Genomic DNA, 21,990 nt, shown 5'->3' on the forward strand with positions numbered 1-21,990 from the left:
AGTTGGTAAATGTTAATCGGAATTCTTGTTGTTTAACTGTAACCAGGCTGCCAAGAATATATTTCTTGCGTGTCAACTGTCCGAGGTTCAGTTACTAAACTGCCACATCCACAACCACTTCCCCCAAATCAGGGGTGTCAGACTCCACTCCTTGACCTAGGAACAATGGAACAATGAGCAACCAATTTTTCTTTTGCAAACCCAAAATGTGTGCATCCGTTAACCAATATAGCGAACATCAATAAGCGCTTAAACACACCGAGCCTTTAGAACACACTGCGCCTGTAGCTCGACTCGACCGTAATGCTGAAGTCGGATTGTGGAAATCTGGCAACCTAGCAAACGGCTTGGAGGGCGAGTGGAAGGAGAGCCGTAAAGTGGCAGGGAGGTCATTGGAAAGTGAGGGTCCTTGATCAACACGGGGGGATAGATTTGCGGTAGCTTCACATAGTTAGCTACTGATAAAAAGAAAACCGGAAATCGCCCGTTTTTAGTACAGGATCGCTTCCCGTATAGATCCTATTGCAACTACGCTTTGTTTAGAAATTGCCAGGTAGTCAGGATGCTACGTTTGGTGGTGCGGTTGAGACAGTCTGCATGTCTCAAACGGTCCGGTCTGCACTCGGGCCCTACTCTGAGCTCGCGAGCCGAACCGGCCACAAGACACCTGAATCGGTACCACACTGGTGGCTACTGTAGGATTAGACCTTTGTCTCATGTCACGAAATTCAGCAACTTTACCAACAGAAATGGTTTCGTGCCACGCGGTCAGGTTGCAAGTATCCACCAGAGCCAACGGTACTACAGTATACCGCCTCATCAAAAGGTAATGATTGCTTGAATGATTCGCAGAGTCTGACAAGCTGGTTGCACTTGACTTTATTTTGCTAGCAGCAACATTGATGCAAAAATAATAATTAACAGCATTATGTAGTGAGCAGGTCATTGCTACTGGCAGAACAGTGAGTACTGTTAGTTCCGACCAACCGAATAAAATTAGCGACGACTATCTCTGCTGTTCTGCTTTTTCGAACCTGCTGTTAGTATTCGAGCTGGTCTATTGGTCTCGGTTTGGTAGATGTCACCTTCAAGATGGCACAGAATTGAGTACAACAGAAAGATATTTTTGTACACACGACTGTCACTGACAGGCTTCTCCAGTCGGTTCAGTTGTTTCTTGCACGCGTTGCATACCCCCAGCACAAGTAGGCGTTTTCGGCCTGCACGAGACCTGTTCACTGTCTTGCCCAGAGTGATTGATTTGCACGGAGTGATATCGCAGAGCTGCTGGATGTTTTCATTATGAAATATGTCGTATTTGAAGGTCCCTAACAAGCTAGTTGCAGCATAAATCATATTATACATTCCCTTATTATGCTGTAGTTCTAAATGCACTCATGTCAGTGTTTTCAAAAGGAAATGGAGGAGATGGGTGTATGGATGTAAATAACAGCCCTAATGTAGAGCACGTTTCAGAGCCAGTTAAATAGTTTAGCTGGCGCTGGTAGGGACACTAACTGAAATCCATTTGTTGGTGATATGCTGACCTGCTTATACTAAAACGAGAAATAGTTGAACTTCTATGCATTACACAAAGTATTTCCTTCTCTGTATGTCCAAATCTAGTTTTAATGTATTAATTTAGAATATATTTCAAAATAGATTGGTAACACTTGTATCTTATTTTGGGTTCCCCTAGCATGTGGTTTTGTTGTAGGTAAATAATTAATGACATTACTGTGCAGTTTACAACAATGCTGAACAATTTGGCGGACGGGCTTCCTTGGTCCCACCCAGTTCTCTAATGGAATAGAATAGAATAATTTATAATTTGTCCCAGCGGGAACTTCATGTGAAGTATCTGGCATACAACTAATTCAGTAATACCTAAATTACAGTAATAAATAAAATTAAAGAAATGGCATTTAGGGGTTTTTAAATTACATTACCATTGGCACAAATGAGAAATGCCGGGCTCATGGGTAACAGTAGCCCCTGTTGCTGCCAGCTTTGAGTTTGGGGAAATTTTTAGTCCTACCTGGTCGTCTGACAGATAGCAGCAGGGGCCACTGTCATATATAAACCAGTTGGTGCATGCTGTTGTGCAGATTACGCTAACCTTGTGCAGGGAGATATGCTAGCCTGTGCAGTCGCTGTTTTTCCATAATCTCTTCTCTGAGTGTTTCCTACCTTAGTGTTTACTGTGGAGGTTCTGAGTTCAGCTGGACATAATAAAACAGTAGGGGTTGTTGAGGCCACCTTGAAATGTAACATGGCCAATCTCAGAATTACAATAATGTCGGCTATAGGCTACCATAGTAGTATATTATAGTATAGCTGTGTGTGTATATGTAGTCGACCATGATGGAGGGTTTGTACTTCAGACGAAAATCTCTGTTTAAAAAAGGCTTTTAAAAGTTTTATTTCCACGCTGTTCATGCTGTAGTCTACAGTGTATAGGGACATGTCTGCTGTGTACTTTGCCACTGTACATCTACTGTGTAGTTTGTGCTGTACTGTTTCGCTAGGACCACTGGATTACTGCTATGTGTGTGATTGTGTTTCATCGTGATTGCTTTGTGCATTGACTGTCAGTGATTGCAATTGATGCATTTGCTGTGCTGTGTCTTATGAAGTGACTGGTGCATAGTTAATGGCCACATTTGATGGTGGATGTTGAAGAGGGAAAGTTTAGAAAAAGTTGACTGGGAATACCAAGATCCTTATGGCTGCTTTAGTAGCCTTCCCTTATATCTCCTAAAAATCAACTGGAGACAAACTTGCATCATTAGGAGCATTTTGCTAATTCTGTGTTCTAACAGGTGCAGCTACCCGCTCTGTCCCCCACAATGCAAACGGGCACCATTGCTCGTTGGGAGAAGAAAGAAGGGGAGAAGATTGCAGAAGGAGACCTGATTGCAGAGGTGAGGAGCCACCTGCCATTGCCCCTCTGATGAATCATGTTCCCACATCACCCCCCTAGACAGCTGAAGTTAAGTTAGCCCTTTTCCTCAACAAAGACTTGCATAAATTAGATAATATAAATGAGATAATAAAGATATTGTATGTAAACCTATGAGTATAAATGAGATTGCCTACTTTTTTCACTTTTGTTCATATAACATCCCGCATTCCGCCATGTTGCCGTGAACTGAGACTGCCGTGGTTACTGTATCCAGGTGGAGACGGACAAAGCGACCGTGGGATTTGAGATGATGGATGAGTGCTACCTGGCCAAGATCCTGGTTGCCGAGGGAACGAGGGATGTGCCCATCGGTTCGGTCATCTGTATCACGGTGGACAGGTCAGCTTATTGGTGCAGTTTGGAGCGCTCCCATTGCCTAAAACGATTGTTATCTCACTGGAAGGACAGATTCACAAGAAGCTACAAAGAGCATTACAGTAGAAGTTTGTTGTCTTCTTGATTCCTTGTTCTAATACCACTCAGCACCACAGATAAGCATTCAGTAATTTAATGGAGGAATTAAAGTTGATTGTGGAGATGTGCTTTTGTGGATCTTGGTCGTAACTGCTGCTTTCTCTTAGCCCCGACCTCATCCCTGCATTTAAGGATTACTCTCTGGAAATGGCTACCGCTTCCTCCACCCCAGCCGCTGCTGCGACCCCTCCCCCTCCCCCGCCCACTCCTGCCGCAGCCCCCCCGCAGGCCCCAGGCAGCTCGTACCCCCCTCACATGAAGGTAGGTGTTGCAGTGCGTGAAGATGGACTGTGCTGTATCAAAGGGATTAGAGTTCATTCCCAATCTTAAACTTGATCCAGCCGTTGGCTGGATTCTTCTCTGATTCTCAGCAGCCTGTCAATTCAGTTGAATTAAATCCAGTTCAATTCAGTTCAATTGAACTTTATTGTTCACTTGGTTTTAACATGGATATAGTCTTTGGCTCTCACAGTACACGTTGAAAATTCAAGGACAAGCCACACTGTGAATAAATAAATGCTGTGTGCCCTCATCAGATCTTGCTGCCCGCGCTCTCGCCCACCATGACCATGGGCACTGTGCAGCGCTGGGAGAAGAAGGTGGGCGAGAAGTTGAGCGAGGGAGACCTGCTGGCCGAGATCGAGACCGATAAGGCCACAATCGGTGAGTCCTGGGCCCCCTGATAACCAGACGGTCGCCGGTTCAAATTCCCACGAGAGGATTGAACCCTTTGAGAATGTAATTTAGCACAATTGCTCCAGTAAGCATCCAGCCATTTTAACAGACAGTGTACGAAGTGCAAAATGACTAAGTCGCTCTGGGTAAGGCCGTTTTTAATCAAATCCACAGCTGATGTAATGCAAGTTGTGATGATGGATTGGCAGCTGCGTGGAGTGGGACTTTGCGGTTCCCCCTCGCTCCTCTGACCCCATTGTGTGCTGGTGTGCGCCGCCAGGGTTTGAGGTGCAGGAGGAGGGATACCTGGCCAAGATCATGATCGCTGAGGGCACCCGGGATGTCCCCCTGGGAACTCCGCTCTGCATCATCGTGGAGAAGGAGGCCGACATCAAGGCCTTCGCGGATTACGTGGAGACGGGCGTGGCAGAGATCATGACTCCTCCTCCCCCACCAGCCCCGGTAGGCCTGCCCTCCCCCCTTCTCTTATCTCTGAAAACGGGATTCTGCTTCTCCTGCTCGCTAGGGAATTTACTGTAAACCAGGGACTGGCCACAGTTTAACAGGGTGTTGTGAGCATTTTTTGCTTAAAGGGACAATCCGCTTGAAATGGCTTTCAAAGTTTTGCAAAGTACAGGCAGTGTATATTCAATCCATGGGTGTTTCAACATAGAGAAGATGTTTAAAAGTGTTTTTTTCTAAGTGGCAGTGTGATGTCACTGTCATGTATAATTGCAGCCAGCTGTAAAAGGGAATTGTTTTCCTTCTGCCAGTGGTGACTGAGGGCAACCAGGGCTGGGGTCAGTTCCATTCCAGTTGAGTCCGTTCAGGAAATGTACTGCAAATCAATTCATATTCATTCATGTTCCATTCCCCCATAGAATATTGTGGCCATTTTCAATTCATGAACTAAACAAATAATTTTCTGAATTGACTGATTTGAAAGGTAACTGACTGCGACCCTGGGGGTGCACATGTACAGGTCGCTTTGGCTGGATAGGTTATGATGTCTTGTTGATCTAAGATTAAGGTGGATTTTCATGTGTGATAATTTGATTGGCTAGCCACCGTCATGTGTGAGCACCATGTAGAAGCAGCAGGTGCGTTTTACCTTCCGATATGATTATGACAATTTGTGCACATAAATTCTCAAATTAGTAGAAATTTAATTGTTGCTTATTATATTTGTACATTTAATTTGTATTTCATTACAAAACCAGGTACAAGATGCTCTACAGGGACAGCATTTCAGGCAGCATGTTTTTTTTTTTTAAATGTCTGTAACAAACAGTTTTGTGGATAGTCCATATCTTTGCAGCAGATAGGTGATATGCTTCTGTCTGTGGTGCCTCTATCTCTTTGTGATTTTGCAGTACAGCACAATGCAGTCAGAAACATCAAATTCAGCAAGCTTTAATCTCTTCTGGGGTAAAAAAAAAAAACGCCATGGGAAAAAAAGGAAAAGGGATTGACTGGTCTAAAAAAAAAAAAAGCTTTTCAAGATCTAAGGTTGAATGTTCAGAACAGCCTAGAATGCTGTTTGATTAAGTTAGAACACTTAACCTTGGGGTCGTGTACACATACCTAGTCTTCTAAAAATCCTAATATTTTTCAGTCATTTCGCATAATATATATTAAACATTCATGGCATAATAAAGTGCAGATGGTCGCTATAGCAGAGCAAACACAAGTGATACGAGGATGCTCTGACATTAGCATGACTCTGTTGCAGGGTCATGTTGGAGTCGAGCAGCACCAGGAATGCGATGCTGGTTGTGAGGTTGTGCCACCTGAATCCCTTTGTTTCGTGTTCCAGGTAGCAGCCCCCACTCCCCCCCCTGCTCCCGCCGTGGCCCCTGGTGCGCCCCCCGCGGCGGCCCCTAAGGACAGGGTGTTCGCCAGCCCTCTGGCAAAGAAGCTGGCTGCTGAGAAGGGCATCAGCCTGGCTCAAGTCAAGGGTAGGTAGAGGCAGATACGTTCTGGAATTGGTATATGTATGGCTCAAGGGGACAAAACTCGTAATTTCATTATTATTCAAAGAAGTCGATATTAATTTGTTATTTTGAGTTTTTTGGTTTTGGCCACCTCCACCCCATACTTCTCAGGATTAGACTTTAAATGAGTGTTTAAATTTTATTTTCATGCGTCCTTTCTTATTGTAGTAAGAGAAAATTATGTGGCACACATTTCTGGAAAAATGGTAATTTTAATTTAAGACATTTCCTCTAAATGACAACATAAAAATAGGTTAAAAAAAAGTGAAAACCTCCAATAAAAGTTGACTTAGTACAGACCTTAGAATGATGAAATACTTCTAGAGCAAGTCTCCAAGTTGTGCAAAGGTCACTTTATATGTAACTTGAAAATTATTGCATAACTAAATACATTTTTGGTTAGAAGAAATTACAGCATTCGCAACGCAATATTTTCAGGGTACAAAAAACACAATTCTACAAATAATTTTACTGTTGAAATAATAATAATTGCTTGATGAACTCACAGAACAATATGGAAATTTAAGTTATGCACATACTTTACTGTTCACCATATTTTGAACTAATATTATTACATATTATTACACGTACAGTATACTGTGCGTAAGTGTTGGGTGTCACTTCAAGCAGTCCCACTGATCTTGCAGTATCCTGCGCCACCTTGTGGTGATGTTTCCCTGCCTCCTTATTGATTTTTCAATTTGTTCTGAAACGGTTTACTTGAGCCTGAATCTACATATCAATGTTTACACAGGATGAGGATTTCTGTATATGTGGTAGCGGGAAAAAAACACCCTCCCCATCAGTGACTCTGACTTTTTATATTGCAGGATGTTTTAGCTCTTTATTGGGGTAATTAAGTAATTAATGGCACTCTGTGCTGTTTAAGGGCATGGTTTAATTTGTTCTTATCAGTCTAAAGCCGTACAGCTTGTAATGTCTGAACAGATAAAGAGAAAATGTGTGAAGTGACTCGGGGGTCAGACAGTAGGTTCCGCTGCTATCTCAGTAGCCATAAATAGTCTGTATAAAGAAACGAATGGCTCGGGAGCTTGGGTTGTCACTGCGATTGTTGGTTGTTGTTCTGTTGTTGGGTTGTCCTCTGCTTCTGTGCCATAACCTGTACTGCCCTATGTTTTATTGTACCTGCTGTGGAAAAACATCCTCTTTCAAGGCCAATAGGCCCCTGTAGAGGTGTTCTTTTAGAGATACTGTTTTCAGCATGTTCCAAGAAGGCAGAAGCTGATTGGCCAGTAGGTGAGAATGATCCTTCCTTTCCTCTTCCCACAGGGACGGGCCCAGACGGAAGGGTCACCCGGAAGGACATCGAGAGCTTTGTCCCACCCAAGGCTGCACCCGTAGGTCTCCATCTGCCTCAAGCCAAATAACTGTCCTTTCGTTCCAAAAATTGTGTGAAATCTTATGATTTATGAGTTTATGATTTGTGTCACCTGCGAAGCAACCCACACCTCTGCCATTTTGACTGTACTTTATAGATGCGTTTATCTGGGTTTTCACTATTTTGTAACAAGATACATTAGGGTATATGCTTTGCTAAAAGGATGATAACAGTGTAGCCACCAGGAAATTGAACCTGAAACCTTTGACTAGCTTTTTTATGTGGTGTATGGATGTCACCACAGACGTTCTGTCTGTGCGGTATTCTGCTGTGTTGGTGTTAGAAGTGAATGGAAACCCTGTACTGGGTTTGACTGTGCTGCCCTCCCTCTGTTCCTCCAGGTCCCACCTGTGGCACCCGCAGCAGCCCCTGCCGCCCCTGCTGCCCCTGTCGCCGCCGCCCCTTCTGCCCCTGCCCCCACGCCCGTCCCTGCAGTGGCCGCCGTGCCCACGGGCACCTTCACAGACATCCCCATCAGCAACGTTCGCAGGGTGAGTGCAATGGTCCTGTGGTTTCACAGACCCCATTTGTCACCTCTGTTCCGAGTCCAGTCTGGTGTAGTTTCACTCTTCTCTCCTCCCTCCCTAACTCCCTGTCTGTCTCTCTCCTTCCTCTTCCCCCCTTCTCTTGCAGATAATAGCACAGAGGTTGATGCAGTCCAAACAGACGATCCCTCACTATTACCTCTCTGTGGATGTTAATATGGACCAAGTTCTGGAACTGAGGAAGGAACTCAATCAGGTGAGGATCCACTGAATGAATGAATGAATGAATGAATGTATGTATGATGCTTGGTTAACGCCTACACACACCTCACTTACCTGCAGAATTGACATACACACACCTCACTCGTTCACTTTCCAGCCTCACACACACACATACACACACACACAGCACTAGAACATGTATTTGACAGTATTACTTGATGTGATTTTTTTTTCTTTATTCTTTTTTTGAGTGTCACTCATCCTACAATTTGTATGTGTTCTCTCTCTTTCTCCCCCTCTTTAAGGAGGTAAAAGTAGACAACATCAAGCTCTCGGTGAATGACTTCATCATCAAAGCCTCGGCCCTGGCCTGTCTGAAGGTCCCTGAGGCAAACTCCTCCTGGATGGACACCGTGATCCGCCAGTAAGTCACACTCAGTGGGCTTAATAACAGTCAGTCATGCAATAGCTTTTATGTGTACTGGTATGCATTGTAAATCCAGCTATGTACATTTGGGCTATGTTATGCCCAGTAATAGCCAACACGTCAGAGGTATTGCCTGCTGGCTATTACTGGTATTCATTGTAAGTCCAGTAAGGTATATTTAGATTTATGTCCAGTATTTTTCATTTGATGTCAAATCGAATGAGTGCTTTTAGTGCTTATATCGCTATGAAATCGGCTGTTTAAATTTAAACCGCTAAATTTAGCTTAATTAAAAGGCTCCGTGCAACTTTGAGGGTATTCGCCATAAATCCCAGACTTGTACTTTGATTTTGAAATGTTGGTTTTAGAATTTAGCTACATTGTTTTATCCATTTCAGAATGACTGAGTTAGTGGAATCTTTGTTAAGGGTATGTTATACATGGCTGTCATTATTTGTTTGCTTTTTTTAATGTAGGGGACCGTGCTTTGATATTTTATATGCACTCTTTTCCCTCCTTCCTGCAGGAACCACGTGGTTGACGTCAGCGTTGCAGTCAGCACCGACAACGGCCTGATCACGCCCATCGTGTTCAACGCCCACGTCAAGGGCCTGGCGGCCATCTGCAAAGACGTGAGCTCGCTGGCCGCCAAGGCGCGCGAAGGCAAGCTGCAGCCGCACGAATTCCAGGTGAGTGACCGCACCCGAAAAACCCAGGTTCCGACTCTTGTGTGCATGCTCCATGCTTTTCGCGTGCGATGTGTTTCATACCAGGCTCGTGTGTTCGTAACGCAGACGCGTGCTGCGTTAACGCGACTGCGTCTGTAGTCTGTGTTCAGGGTCCCAGCGGCGGTTGCTCAGTGCTGTGTTCTGTGCTCTTAGGGCGGCACCTTCACCATCTCCAACCTGGGCATGTTCGGCATCAAGAACTTCTCAGCCATCATCAACCCTCCACAGGCCTGCATTCTGGCTGTGGGGGGCTCAGAGAGGAGACTACTGCCCGCAGACAACGAGAAAGGGTGAGAGAGGGAGGGAGGAGTGTGGAGGGAGAGAGGGGAAAGGGGGATGACAGAGATGAGGGAGAAGAGGAAGGCTGGATGAGGATGAGTGAGAGAAAGGAGTGAGCAAAGACAGAATGAGGATGGTTATCTGTCCCCTTCCTGAAGCTTTTGTCTCCGCCCCCTTTCTTGCACAGGTTCGACGTGGCCAACATCATGTCCGTCACCCTGAGCTGTGACCACCGGGTGGTTGACGGGGCAGTGGGGGCCCAGTGGCTGGCAGAGTTTCGCAAGTTCCTGGAGAAGCCCGTCACCATGCTGCTGTGATCACTCCGGGCAACCACCCCCCCCATTCCCAAAATACTCAGATCAGGGCAACCTACTCCCAGGATTCACACTCCAGCCCCAAAACCCCCAAAAATATACCCACCTCTCTCTTTTCTCCCGGTCTTTCTCTGTCTCACACTCTCACATGCGACTACATGAAGTTTCATTTCAACCATGCCGAGGCTATGTTTAGGGGTTCTCCCATCTGTTGAGGTTTTGAAAACTCCAGGATGGGACAAGCAGAGGCTCCACAGTCAGTGTTGTGCTTTATGTTCCAGGTCTGTCGTAGTTTCTTCTGCAGTAGTCTGCCTGGCTCTGAGATATGAAGCAGATGTTTGTTGTAGTGAGGACAGGGCCAGGTAGGTCATTGACAAGCAAAGCTATCATTTCCATCGCCTCAGTTTTGTGAGGCATTAGCATTTAAATGGTCACAGGACAGGGACTTGTGTGCCAAACCATCAGGGGTCCTCTGTGAAAGTCGTCTTGGCGCATTTCGGGGACCTTCTCTACCTCTACCTGTTCTTTAGCGTTCCTCCAAACCCATCAGACAGGTGTGACTCTCTCGGTTGCTGTTTCCATGGACACATGATGAGTTGTGTTACGGGGCCTTCAAACATGGTGTCTGTTAAATGTACTGTACTTGAATACAAGAACACGGTTTATTTATTTATCTTGGTTAACTTTCACTCCTGACAATTCTTTGCATGACTGTTCTTTATTTTCTAATGGGAAGTGGGGAGTTTTCAAAAAAGAAAAAGGATTTATGTCTTTAATGTCAAAGATACATAACAAATAGGCCTGCGGGGAGCCTTCATTAAGGAACTGTCACAGAACTGAGGGAATGGGCTTTAAAAACTAGGGAAACTTTGCATGTTTGTCAGAGAGGTGTTCCACTACAGACAAACAGGAAGTCCCTGGTCAGTACTTCCTGTGGGTAGGAATTCTGAAAAGATGGCTATTACAAGTAGCAGGACTGGTAATAAATATATTTTACCTTAAGGGAGGTGTAATTATGATACGAACAAAGTGTATGACATTCTGTACATGACAGAAAACTTCACAAGTATTTGCAAATATGTACTAGTTTGTTACAAGTGGGACTGAAAAAAGCAAGGAATGTTCTATATATGTATGTTGCTTAGCCTTAAGTGCATTTGTCCCACAGCTGACCTCATATGTTGGTTTTTGAATGAGAGGTAGGAGGCGTATGAGAGTTTTAGACTGTTTGATGAAGTGAACATGTCCAGGCTCCAAGTTCTCTCTTTACACCCCAAAACTTAGGTCTTATTGGAATTCTCATCTGTAAAATGATGTACTTTGATCTACAGAAAAGACATAGCACTTCCAAGCCATAGTATACTGTATGTATTAGTTTAAAGGCAGACATGTCAGAAAACTAAATAAATTATTTGATATTTTCTCCAGTACCTTTTGAAAATGGTCTGATCCTTTTAATGTTTTCGATTTTTTTTGGACTGATCTCTACACGTGTCAAGCAAAAGTGTGGTTTGAATTTGTAATCAATAGCTCTGTAGTGGAAAAAGGAATTTTACACGGACATAGAGCTGAAGAATGTCTGGTGCTTACATTACCATCCCTCAAGGGTTCAGGATTGATTCAAAGCAGGAGGGACATTCAACTATTTTGCAGCTTGTATGCACGCAAATTCTGTTTTTTTTTTTCCTCCTTTTTTGGTAGAGGGACCCCTGAGCTCTATATTATATATGCGTAGAGCATGTGCTCAAAACTGGTTTGAGAATATAGTTTAGGCTCAGTTCAGCACACAGGATATTGTAGCTCTGGGTTTGGTCTGGAATAGCACAGTTTATATTAAGTCTGCCTGCTTGTCACCTTGCTCAGTCACCCAGCTGTGAACCTGAACGTAAAGCTGAAAAAAAGGCAACAGACCCATTTTTACGTGGATGGTTCCCCCTCTCCTTCCTTTCTTTTCGGTTAACGCCCCATCAGACACAGCCTCTCATCACCCATTATTCAGCCAAAGTTCTGTTTTGTGCACTTTAAAACGCACAGTGTGTTCTTAAGTAATAAAGAAGCAATATTTATTTTGGTCCACACATGCAGCCCTGTGGTTATTTTAACAGCATCAATGGCATGGGTTTGATAATCACGACACCATTTACTGTATGGCAGTCCACCTGTCATATTGCATAATTACTATGAAACTGAATGTACAAGTAATTAATTCATCCATTCACAGCTCAATTGTATCTGCCTTTTTGTATTCAGCGTCCTGTAATGTCAAGGAAGGGCTCCCTCTGGTGGTGGGAGGTAAGCTCATTTGTGAGGAAAACATGAAATCAAAAAAAAAAAAAACAATACAAAATCGATGCGAAATGAAAAGGGTTTATTTTATTTATTTTTTTTAGAATACTGCATAAGAAAAATAGGCTTGAACAAACAGAACCGAAGTATATATGAATGTTGCTCTTCCGTTTCTGAGAAAGAGCTCTGTACATAAATAGTGTATTTCATGAGGTTTCATTTTATTTTGGTGAGGGCGATTGCCCTCCTCTCAGTGTTCTGAAACAAGGCTCGGATTAGACTCTTCACTTCATTGGTGGAGAACTCTAGCGCCAGGGGCCCCTTACCATCCGCCCACCTGCATGGAAACCAAAACAACCAATCAAAACCAAGAACCACAAATCACAAATAGCCCGTTCCTGGTTGTTTCCAGGCACTATAGATTTGCATAAATCTGCAACAAGCACACCCTTCAGCAATCATGGTGCAAAAACCTGTTCAAAATTTTCCAGATACAGTTCATATTTTTCCATAAAACTAGTTTTATAAAATAAAACAACCACTCAGGATTTTAAAATCACAACTTCACTTTGTGTGAGGAACACTGTGTTCCGTCAGTGATATATATATAAATATAATAAAATAATAACTGAAAAAAATAAGTCAGATAAAACCTTATATAATATTATAACGGTGCAGGTTACCTGTCCACTATATCCTGAAGATTAGCCTGCAGCACAACTGACAGCTCCTTAAAGGTCATCCACTTCCTGACGTAGACGGGCACCTCTTCCTGGTACTTCCTATTCTTATTTTCCTCAGGCAGAGGAATGAACACCAGGGGTCCTTCATCAATGACGGTCTGACAGAGCGTGTGCAGGTGGTCACCATCCTCTGTTGAGATGTCCTGAAGAAAGAGACCATGGACATTAGGGAAATCTCCCTAGCAACTACATAAACCTATTAGACCGTTCAAACAGTTATAACATTTATTATTGTAACACAAATTTGAGCCTACCTCCAACATCATGATTTTGGTGATGATCTCAGAAATGGCAGTGTTTAATAGGGTCCCCATTGCTTTGCAGTATATGTTGACTGGCAGTACATCTTGCCAAACCGTGCCCAACCTCTTCAGCTGATGTATGACCTGAAAAAGAAAGAAACCGGACCCAGTAAATAACCTACGAGGCTCGTCCAATTTCACCAAAACGCATGCAAAGACCAGAGAGCCCCAGGCCTCCCCTCCGTCACTCGCCTGTCTCACGGCCTTGCTGGCCGCGGAGTAGTTCTCCTCCACGTCCAGGTTGGCGAAGTTCCTGGCGGTGGACAACCTTTCCAGCATCTCTGCTTTCTGGGCCCTCATCTGGGCCAGAAAACACTCAGTGCCTGGGAGACACACCCACAGAGTCAGTGAGCGGGGACTGTGTCCAACACAGCCTGCGTCCACCTCACCAGAAGATGGAGTTAGTGGCTTAAAAAGATCATCACTTTCTGGGTTTTTAAATATTATTCTTGATATTATATCAGCCAGCTGGTCGTTTTAAGAATAACTGCAACAAATAAATGACTAGCATGGAACTGCCAACCAATAGCAATATGAGCCATTCCAGGTTTTACTTGAATGCAGAAGTCTTCTGTGTGGATGCCACCTGCTGGTGGATTACACTCACTGCACCAACCTGATTCTCTCAAGACCTAGAACGGTTCACGCTGCTACACACCGGGGACTGCCATTTCCATCCCAGAAAAAGCAGAGCCACGTTCACTTTTATCTGTTCTGTCTCCAGCAGCCCGTACCTAGCCTCCGGAAGCCAGGCACCAGGTCGACGAAGGTAGCGGTTCCGTCGCTAAGCGGCTTCGGCAGGTGGTGTCTGAACTGGTGGCCCAGAGTGAGGAGGTGGTGGGCGATGAACATGCAGTTGTTATGGTGGATGGCCGCCAGGTGAGGGAACTTGAGCAGATTTTCTCTAGGTGAAGGAAAGACTGACATCAGCCGGAGCTAATCATTGCTATGAGATGCAAAGTCCATCGTCCATCGTTTTCCGTTTTTTCCCCTCACTTATACATCAGGTTTTCTTCATGGAAATTATTCAACTTCATAGATAGACGGGGGGAATTTGGTACATGTTATACTTGGAAATTTTTCCAAATAGTGTAATATTGCTGGCAAAAAATTTTTGCCTGAAGTTTTTTTTGCCTGAAGACAAAGCACTTGGCCTTAAAAAGTGTTTGATAAAATAAAATGCATAATGTTGCTGTAAAACTTAAAAGGAAGGACTTACTTGTGATATGTTGGTACGACATCATAGAACAGCTGGAAAATATTTCGCACTGTGTAGAAAAGTTGGGTGGCACTGAAAAGGAAAACAGACCATGTATTTACAATATTTAACTTTAACCACTGAAAGTTCATAAGTGTCAGGAGAGAGGGTTCCAAAATGGGGGGAGCCATCAAGGGTAATCAGCTATTCATTCATGAGGACCAATTTGTTTCAACAAATCTTTGATTGACAGCCCACAGTGGCTCCACCCATAATGGGGCTGATGGTGCTTCATTTTTCTATCATCGTCAACTGGTTTCATCACTCCAGCAATTCTTCCTTCTGTGTATCAATAAGCCAACCATCCCCAAAATTAAAACAACTAGACGAAGAACAGCTAATTCACAGAATGGTATTAACGGCAGAGGTATGTAACTTATTTCTATACATTTAGAACTGAATTGTTCAAGAAAGCACAAATTAATAGGCAATTGGTCCAAATTTACCTACATGGCTCTTGTAAAATATAACGTAGGGTGGCTCCATAAAAAATGAAATAAATCCTAGGGAATGTGTTTGGCTGGTCTGTAGAACAGCCTGGTGAAAGCCTTTTACTTGATGCAGCACTGAACAGGCCAAATTTACCCTTAAGCTGGCACCATTTATTTGATTAATGTTGTTTTTCGTTTCTTCAACTGCAGAGTATTTTTTGCGGTTCAGTGCCTGTGCTTGCCCTGAGACCTGAACGCAGGACAATCTGTTGCCCGGCGTCTGTCGCCTAGCAGCAGGGCGTTGCCATAGGGGGGCCTACCATTGGTTGGAGCTTCCCACAGCCTCGGACAGCGTCTGCAGGGCCAGCTCCATCAGCTGCTCCACCGACCGGCTGATGCGGCAGACGGGCAGGCAGAGTGTGCGGCGGCCCAGGTTCTTCTCGTTCTCCAGGGTGGCCGGGGCCTCCGAGCGGGACGCCTTGCGCACGCCCGCCTCCTGCTGCTGGGCGGTCCTGTCCGCCGCCGGGTTTGGGAGCTTGGGGAGGGTCAGTTTGGAGTCGGGCGAAATCTGCGAGGGTAAAGCGGGAGTGGCGTTAATGCACCTCCAGTCCGGGGAAGCAGCCAGAGGAAGTCGACTCCGCCCTGGTCCCATGAGGCAGCGCTGTCCGCAGGCTTTGGTTCTGGCCACGCCCTTCTCGACCCATTTGCCTTTGTATACACTATTAGAGAGACCTCTTCCACATTTCATAAGCAAGGTTGCCTTCCCATGTAAAAGTCTGTGGTGAGGCCTAGTTAAAGTAACTAGGAAAAGCTCATATAACGATGTCTGAAAAATAAAAAGGATGCAATGAGTTTCGTAAGTTGTCCACCCTCTGTGCGCTGACTGAAGGCCTCACCTTCACGGTATTGTGGATCTCTGAGGTCATGAGGTTCCGAGCCGCTACGATCACGTCTTGGCATTTTTTGCTGGCGAAGTGGCAGTTGACGTTCCTGGCGTACTTCAGGAGGTCCGTGGAGTCGCCAGTGAGGTACTGCATGTCTCTTAGAGTCTTCTCAAATGCTTCTGTCTCCTTAATCACCTTCAGGACAAACACAGGAAACTCAAATCAACTTTTTTTTAAACCAGTTTTTTTTTTTTTTTTAAACCCCAATTTTTAAAATGAGTTCTGCTTCCCTCCTCCCTTTTCTCCCTTGTGGAGCAACAATCTGAATTAACAGAATTAACCACGTAACAGTCCCAGAAAAAATCCTGGTGTTGTGTTGAGTATTTGTATTTGAGTAAATGCCCCACACTTACCACACTGTACTGTTCAAGCTGGCTGCTGTTGGCTGGTACTGAGTGCAACAAGCACTCGCGAATAATGCAGTCTGACATTTCCTCCCACATCATGTCCCCCAGAATAAGGGAAACCTTCTTCTCGCCCACTGAAACATCTGTGGAACAGGATTGAAGAAGACCTCGTGAGCCAGGGGTTCCCAACCTATTTAATCTCTTTAAATGACATGAATCTGGCTTGACCCTCAACCCCAATAAAGCATTTAACTTTTGATACCTTCATCCAAAAGGCACCTACAGGCTACAATAGTTTATCATTAACATAATGGCACATTTAATATTGTCTAAACCTTGATGCAAACATGTAACTGGCTATTTTATGAATGTTAACTATTACAATGATTACAATATTGCCAAGGATGAGAAAAAGATTTATTTTATCTGCAAGTGTAAACTATGTAATTTATGAAATATGGAAAAAGCTGAATATTTTATTCCCCATTTTCCTGTGGACTGCCAGAAAACTATTTACCCACAGGGGTCCCTGGATCTCAGTTTTGGAACCACAATCTGTAGGCAACTCCCTTCCAACTTCAACCCTCAACCATCCACCAGGTCAGCACTAGTACCAATGTGACTGTTCTGTCATAACTGGAGGCGGGGCCTACCGAGCAGGTGGGCGTGCAGGGCCTTCAGGACGGTCAGAACTTTGGTGTAGACCTGGGAGGGGGACGGGTGCTCTGCTGAGGTCTGCGCGCTCAGGAAGGAGAGCACGGTGCCCTGTCCTGGGACGTCCGTCAGATCCACGTGCAGGGAGGGGTAGGTTATCAGGGGTTTCAGGATGTACTTCAGGAGGGCCTGACCTGGAGCCAGGGAGGAAGTGGTAGGCTCAGTCTGCGTCGTTCTCTAACACACACAGCTCAAATGACAGTCACATGCGCTCTGTGCTTCTGAATCAGACAAACTCAACTCATAGCCTGTATTAACTCCTAAATTTTTATCTACCCTCAGAAAGACAGGCAAAAAGGCAGAGAGAGAGAGAGAGGCGGTAGGGAGGGGCTTCCACACCGAAGAGTTTAATTCTGTTCTGGAGTTGCCCCTGGATGGCGAGGGCCTGCAGGACGTTGGCCAACAGCGGGAGGGCTCCACCCTCCTCGGCCTCCTCCTTCTGCCCCCTGCTGTTCAGGTGGAGCTCTGTCTTCAGGAAGGCCTCTACACTGGTCAGCTCTGTGGATACACACACACACCCTTACTGCACAGACAGACAAACAGAGAGACAGACATAACCACTGCACACACACATTATCTGCTGCTATGTCATCAATATTTGCCACAATGGCAGTATTTAGCCGTTGACCTGAACTCGAGGCATGCAGACAGCTGAGTGGGTTTATCTAGAATGTGCTGGCATATAGCCCCGGTACATTCCTCTAAGGAACAAATACAAAGATAGTACCGTGAAAAGAAGAGATTACCAACAGCCTATGGCAGTGAAGCCAGGGGTCTGCTGCACCAGCTACAGTATCATATGACTTCTATTACCACGCTTACTGTAAATACCACTGACTAGCACACCATAAAGCCACTGAATGCCTTACTTAACAAACATTTTTCACTTTTTCCCCTTTAGTTTTATTCCATTACTTTGGCATTTCCCATTCTGAGGGAGGGGTCTCACCTTTTGCGGGGGGTAGTTTCCAGATGGCCAGCCTCTGCCACTCCTCGCTGAGGTGGTAGATGAGGTTTTCCCTCTGGATGGTCAGTTCCGCGCTCAGAGCCCGCAGGAGCTGGAGTTCACAACCTTTCCAGGCCTTAAGCGCGTCCACGCTCCCCCGAGCCTGCAGGGGGAGCAAGAGAACAGCTTAATTATTTAATCACCTCCCACCCCCATGTGCCACTCAAACCCCTGCAGAATCCACACCTTCCCCTCTTTAGTGTGCAACAACAAAAGCCAGGGATGGAACCAACAAGCCTAAGGCACAGTACTTATCCCAGGTTGTGACAGGGGCTAACTGTTGAGTGGAAACTGCTTGTTTGTGGTATACTAACTTACTGTAAAATCTGGAATGTCTCATAATCTAATCATCTCAGTTTTGCAGTGGTACCCATGGTGTTGCCTCAAGAGCTAACAAGTAATGTTTGAACAAGTTCTATTAATACTTGTTCTTTTATTTGTGATTTATTTTCGTGGGTACTTGACATTCTGACATCTGTTTCAGTTTTGTGAAGGTTTTCCTCTTGCATGCAAGTTGCTGTTGTGATCACTACTGTGTGAACTGAGGGGGATGACCATTTTTCAAGCTCCTCGCACCTTTTCAAGCTGAGTGGCTGCAACTGTGTACTTCTTTTCCAGTAGGGCTCTGTGATATTCTTCCATGGCAGTGTCAAACTAAACCCACAGCAAATTACAGAGAGAAAAGCAGAAATGAACAAATACAAATACACATACACATTAATTATCATTTACAGTACATCCAATAACAGCATTCAAGAAGAAAAAGTGCATGTGCTTTCTGGGAAAGCAGAGTGGAGTGCTGTAAATATGGGTAATGAAATAGCACAGCCTGCACAAATATTACATTTTTTTAAAGGCTTTTTTGTTGAGACACAAAAAGCCAGCCATTTGATTCCATAACCAGGAACATCACTCAATTCTTCAAAGACAACATGTGACAACCATACAGAAATTTCAATTGATAGGAGATTGCTTCAGTACACAATGGGTAGAGCTCTCTCACACTCCACATCGTGCTGATTTTAACCAATCAGTCTTTTCCTATAGAGGGTAAAGCACTTTGATTGGTTGGAGATAGTGCATCCATCGTAGGGTTTGCCCAATTCCTCCAGAACCGTGTGCAACTCTAAGAACACAGAATTCCACAAGTGTTCCCACCCAAAGTTAAAGAGCCCAAGTGTTAAAAGCATGTCCATTTTTTATACAGCACTTGTGTGATGGTGGTGAAAGTAGCCACTGCAAGATATCACATTTGCAACCGCAGAAGTGAATGTTTCTATACCTCCTGCAACCTCCGGAGCACCCCAATTATAGTAGTGTTCTTCTCTAGCTGCTGCTTCAGCTCAGTATATTCAGTCACAGCCACGTGCAGGTTCTGCTGAACCTAGAGAGCAGAGAGGATCATTGACGTTAGCACTGGGTTAAGGTCATAGCTGTGGTGTCGATCAGTAATTCTTTCCACCTAGTCCAACACTCCTAAACACACAGTAAATTAATAAATACGTACAGTACGTAGGTAGTTGTGATGGCAAAAAGTGACACAAGTCAAAACTGATACTACGGTTTGCTAGTCCAGGGCATGTTGGCGGCCCAGAAAAGAAAAGGGTTTCTCCCCCTGTAACCAATACACACCTCCTTCTCGATGCAGTTTGTAAGGATGTTGATATCTTTGGACACATCCTCAACCTGTCCCATGAGCTCCTCCGCCCCCTGCATGCTGGGCAGGAATTCGCTGTACCTCTTATTGATCATGTTGCATACCTCTTCCTGTGGGAAGGAATGCCAGATTGGTCATAAAAAATGTAGAAAATGCAGCATTTTCCAGTCACGGATTCCGTCCTGAAATAAAGCCTTGCTGTTGGAGATGACAACGAATCACACATAGCGAATGTTTTCATGGGTATCATAATCACGAAGTTCTGTACGGTATATTTATGGGGTTGCAGAGTCATGAGGGAAGGGGCATGAAACTCAGATAGATCCACTGAAAGGGTAACTATTCGAGAGTAAAACCAAGCCCACAGATTGGATAGTACCTATTTTTATAGCCACAAGCCTATTTGGTAAATTAACACTGTGCACCTGATACCCAGTTCAGTCCAAGCACGTGAAAAAGTGTGGTAAGACAAAGATGGCCATGAACTAGCATTAGCCGTCTACCCTACACTGCAAGCTACAAAGGCTTTTATAGCTGTCAAACCACTCTTATTTATTTAGTTATTTTTAGAACCAGCTAATAGTAGTAATAAATAACATCTAACGTACACAGTTAATCAGTTCGCTAATTGCAATCTAGCTGACAACGTATTCCCCTAATGTGGCACTTGTAAAGTTAGTGCAAGCAAGCTGAAACAGAATAACCTCAGTTTTAAGAAAATTACATTAGCTAGCAAACCAGCTCGCTTAGTCCGTGAGGAAACATAACATAATGGCTCTAAGTTTAAAAAGTAAAATATTTCACATTCCACCGCTATTTTAAAATGTCTAAGAAACTTATCTAGCTAGGTGCTAGCTGCAGCAGACAAACAACTCAAACATAAAACCACTCTATGACACGTCATTTCCACCGCTAGCTAGCTAGTCACGCTCAAGACAACTGCTTGATACAAAATTTACTAGTCCGAAGTCTACGATCAAGCCAGACGTCAAGTTTAAGGCAACTAACTAACGTATCAAGTAGCTATAACAGTAAACTAGTCAGACAACTGCCTCTAGGGCACTCAGCTAGCTTGCTACCAAACTTCGTCACGGCTAGCTGACTACTGGTGGCTAGATTGCAATATTGCGATATGGCCAGCGACCTACCTTAGTCTCTTCCACTTTCCGTGACAACTTGCTGATTTTACCACTGAGATCTTCTTTTTCCAACTTTCCAGAGGTTGCAAGCACCTCTGTTACGAAGGAAGCCATATTCTGGTTTTAATTTTCCTCCCCAAGAATATGTGCTTCTGTGCAATCCCCGCCAATATCTACATGAAATAATATAGCCCACTCCTTTCGCCCGCTTTCAAATCTGACAGAACACGAACGACTACTTCCTGTGACAAACGGGGTGTGTCCTGCTTGGATCATGGGATTTGTTGTTTGCTGGGGAATCAGTATCACTTTATCACAACTTCACTGTAAGCGCGTCAAACGAAGACTTCTGACCAAGCAGAATAGCAGATCTATCAAATATTTATCGAAGGAGCGAGTATAGTGGCCACGATGCATGAAAGGATATAAATATTAGTGAATCCGTACATAATTTTGCAGACCATTTCGCTCTCAAACCTTCACTTCATACCTTTCAAGAAAAGTACAAATTGCCTTCAAGGAACACGAAACTGACATCAAAACTGTTAGATAGTAAACTGCATTGCAGCAGTTTTCTGGTGTAAACGAGACCTAAGATATAATGCTGAACTGAATTATACTATTTATCAAATATTCATCCTCCAGTGGGCTTTTTATTTAAAATAAACTGTTTTATAATGGCCTACAATTCAAGCAACATTTGCTGTTGCAAATACAGTTACAGTAATACAGTAAATAAGTAATACAGTAAATAAGTAAGTAAATAAATAAGTAATACAGTAAATAAGATCAATGTTCCTGAAATATCAGATAAAAGTCCATGGTTGTTCACAAAAGACCAAAGGCCTTTCTAAGGTTAAAACTACACCACACTGACTCAGAATTTACTAGAACAATGTGTAGCATTTACTTGAATTAGTTACATATAACTTGCAAAAACACTGCAACCTTTAAATTCAGTTTAATGCAGGCAAAAACCATAGAACGCAATGTGGTGCTTCAAATTTAACTGTACAAGGGCATGACTGCAGGCCATTGAGGATTCAGCATTCCAAGTATGGAGAATATTGATTAAGACATCAAAAATGTCTGATTCAGTGTGACATCTGCACAACTTTTATTTATCTGACCAGGAGCAACTATCTCAATATATTTTCCACAAATCTTGTCAGCTTTATAAGGCACACATGGTTACAGGGCT

The 21,990-nt window shown here is 44.1% G+C and overlaps 2 protein-coding genes across 2 annotated transcripts; one reads left to right on the forward strand and one right to left on the reverse strand.

Annotated features, from left to right (window-relative positions):
- The first annotated feature begins 347 nt into the window (after window positions 1-347).
- Window positions 348-12,038, forward strand: dlat (dihydrolipoamide S-acetyltransferase (E2 component of pyruvate dehydrogenase complex)). The gene is made up of 14 exons (XM_035434818.1): window positions 348-826; window positions 2,823-2,924; window positions 3,180-3,304; window positions 3,547-3,700; window positions 3,976-4,102; window positions 4,395-4,576; window positions 5,931-6,072; window positions 7,399-7,466; window positions 7,849-7,998; window positions 8,141-8,248; window positions 8,520-8,638; window positions 9,168-9,330; window positions 9,523-9,659; window positions 9,836-12,038. Exons 1-14 carry the CDS (start codon window positions 563-565, stop codon window positions 9,963-9,965), a joined length of 1,971 nt encoding a protein of 656 aa, XP_035290709.1. The 5' UTR covers window positions 348-562; the 3' UTR covers window positions 9,966-12,038.
- Window positions 12,039-12,311: 273 nt separating this feature from the next.
- zw10 (zw10 kinetochore protein) lies at window positions 12,312-21,024 on the reverse strand. Its single transcript, XM_035434393.1, has 16 exons — window positions 20,799-21,024; window positions 19,626-19,760; window positions 19,276-19,377; window positions 18,570-18,647; window positions 17,937-18,096; window positions 17,327-17,485; window positions 16,927-17,121; window positions 16,280-16,416; window positions 15,879-16,061; window positions 15,303-15,550; window positions 14,513-14,584; window positions 14,028-14,197; window positions 13,486-13,616; window positions 13,246-13,377; window positions 12,932-13,134; window positions 12,312-12,585 (listed from the first exon to the last, which is right to left on the reverse strand). The coding sequence occupies exons 1-16, from the start codon at window positions 20,901-20,903 to the stop codon at window positions 12,465-12,467; spliced, it is 2,331 nt and encodes a 776-aa protein (XP_035290284.1). The 5' UTR covers window positions 20,904-21,024; the 3' UTR covers window positions 12,312-12,464.
- Window positions 21,025-21,990: the final 966 nt, after the last annotated feature.

Source organism: Anguilla anguilla, chromosome 9 (assembly GCF_013347855.1).
Source record: "Anguilla anguilla isolate fAngAng1 chromosome 9, fAngAng1.pri, whole genome shotgun sequence".
In the NCBI taxonomy this organism is placed as follows: domain Eukaryota; kingdom Metazoa; phylum Chordata; class Actinopteri; order Anguilliformes; family Anguillidae; genus Anguilla; species Anguilla anguilla.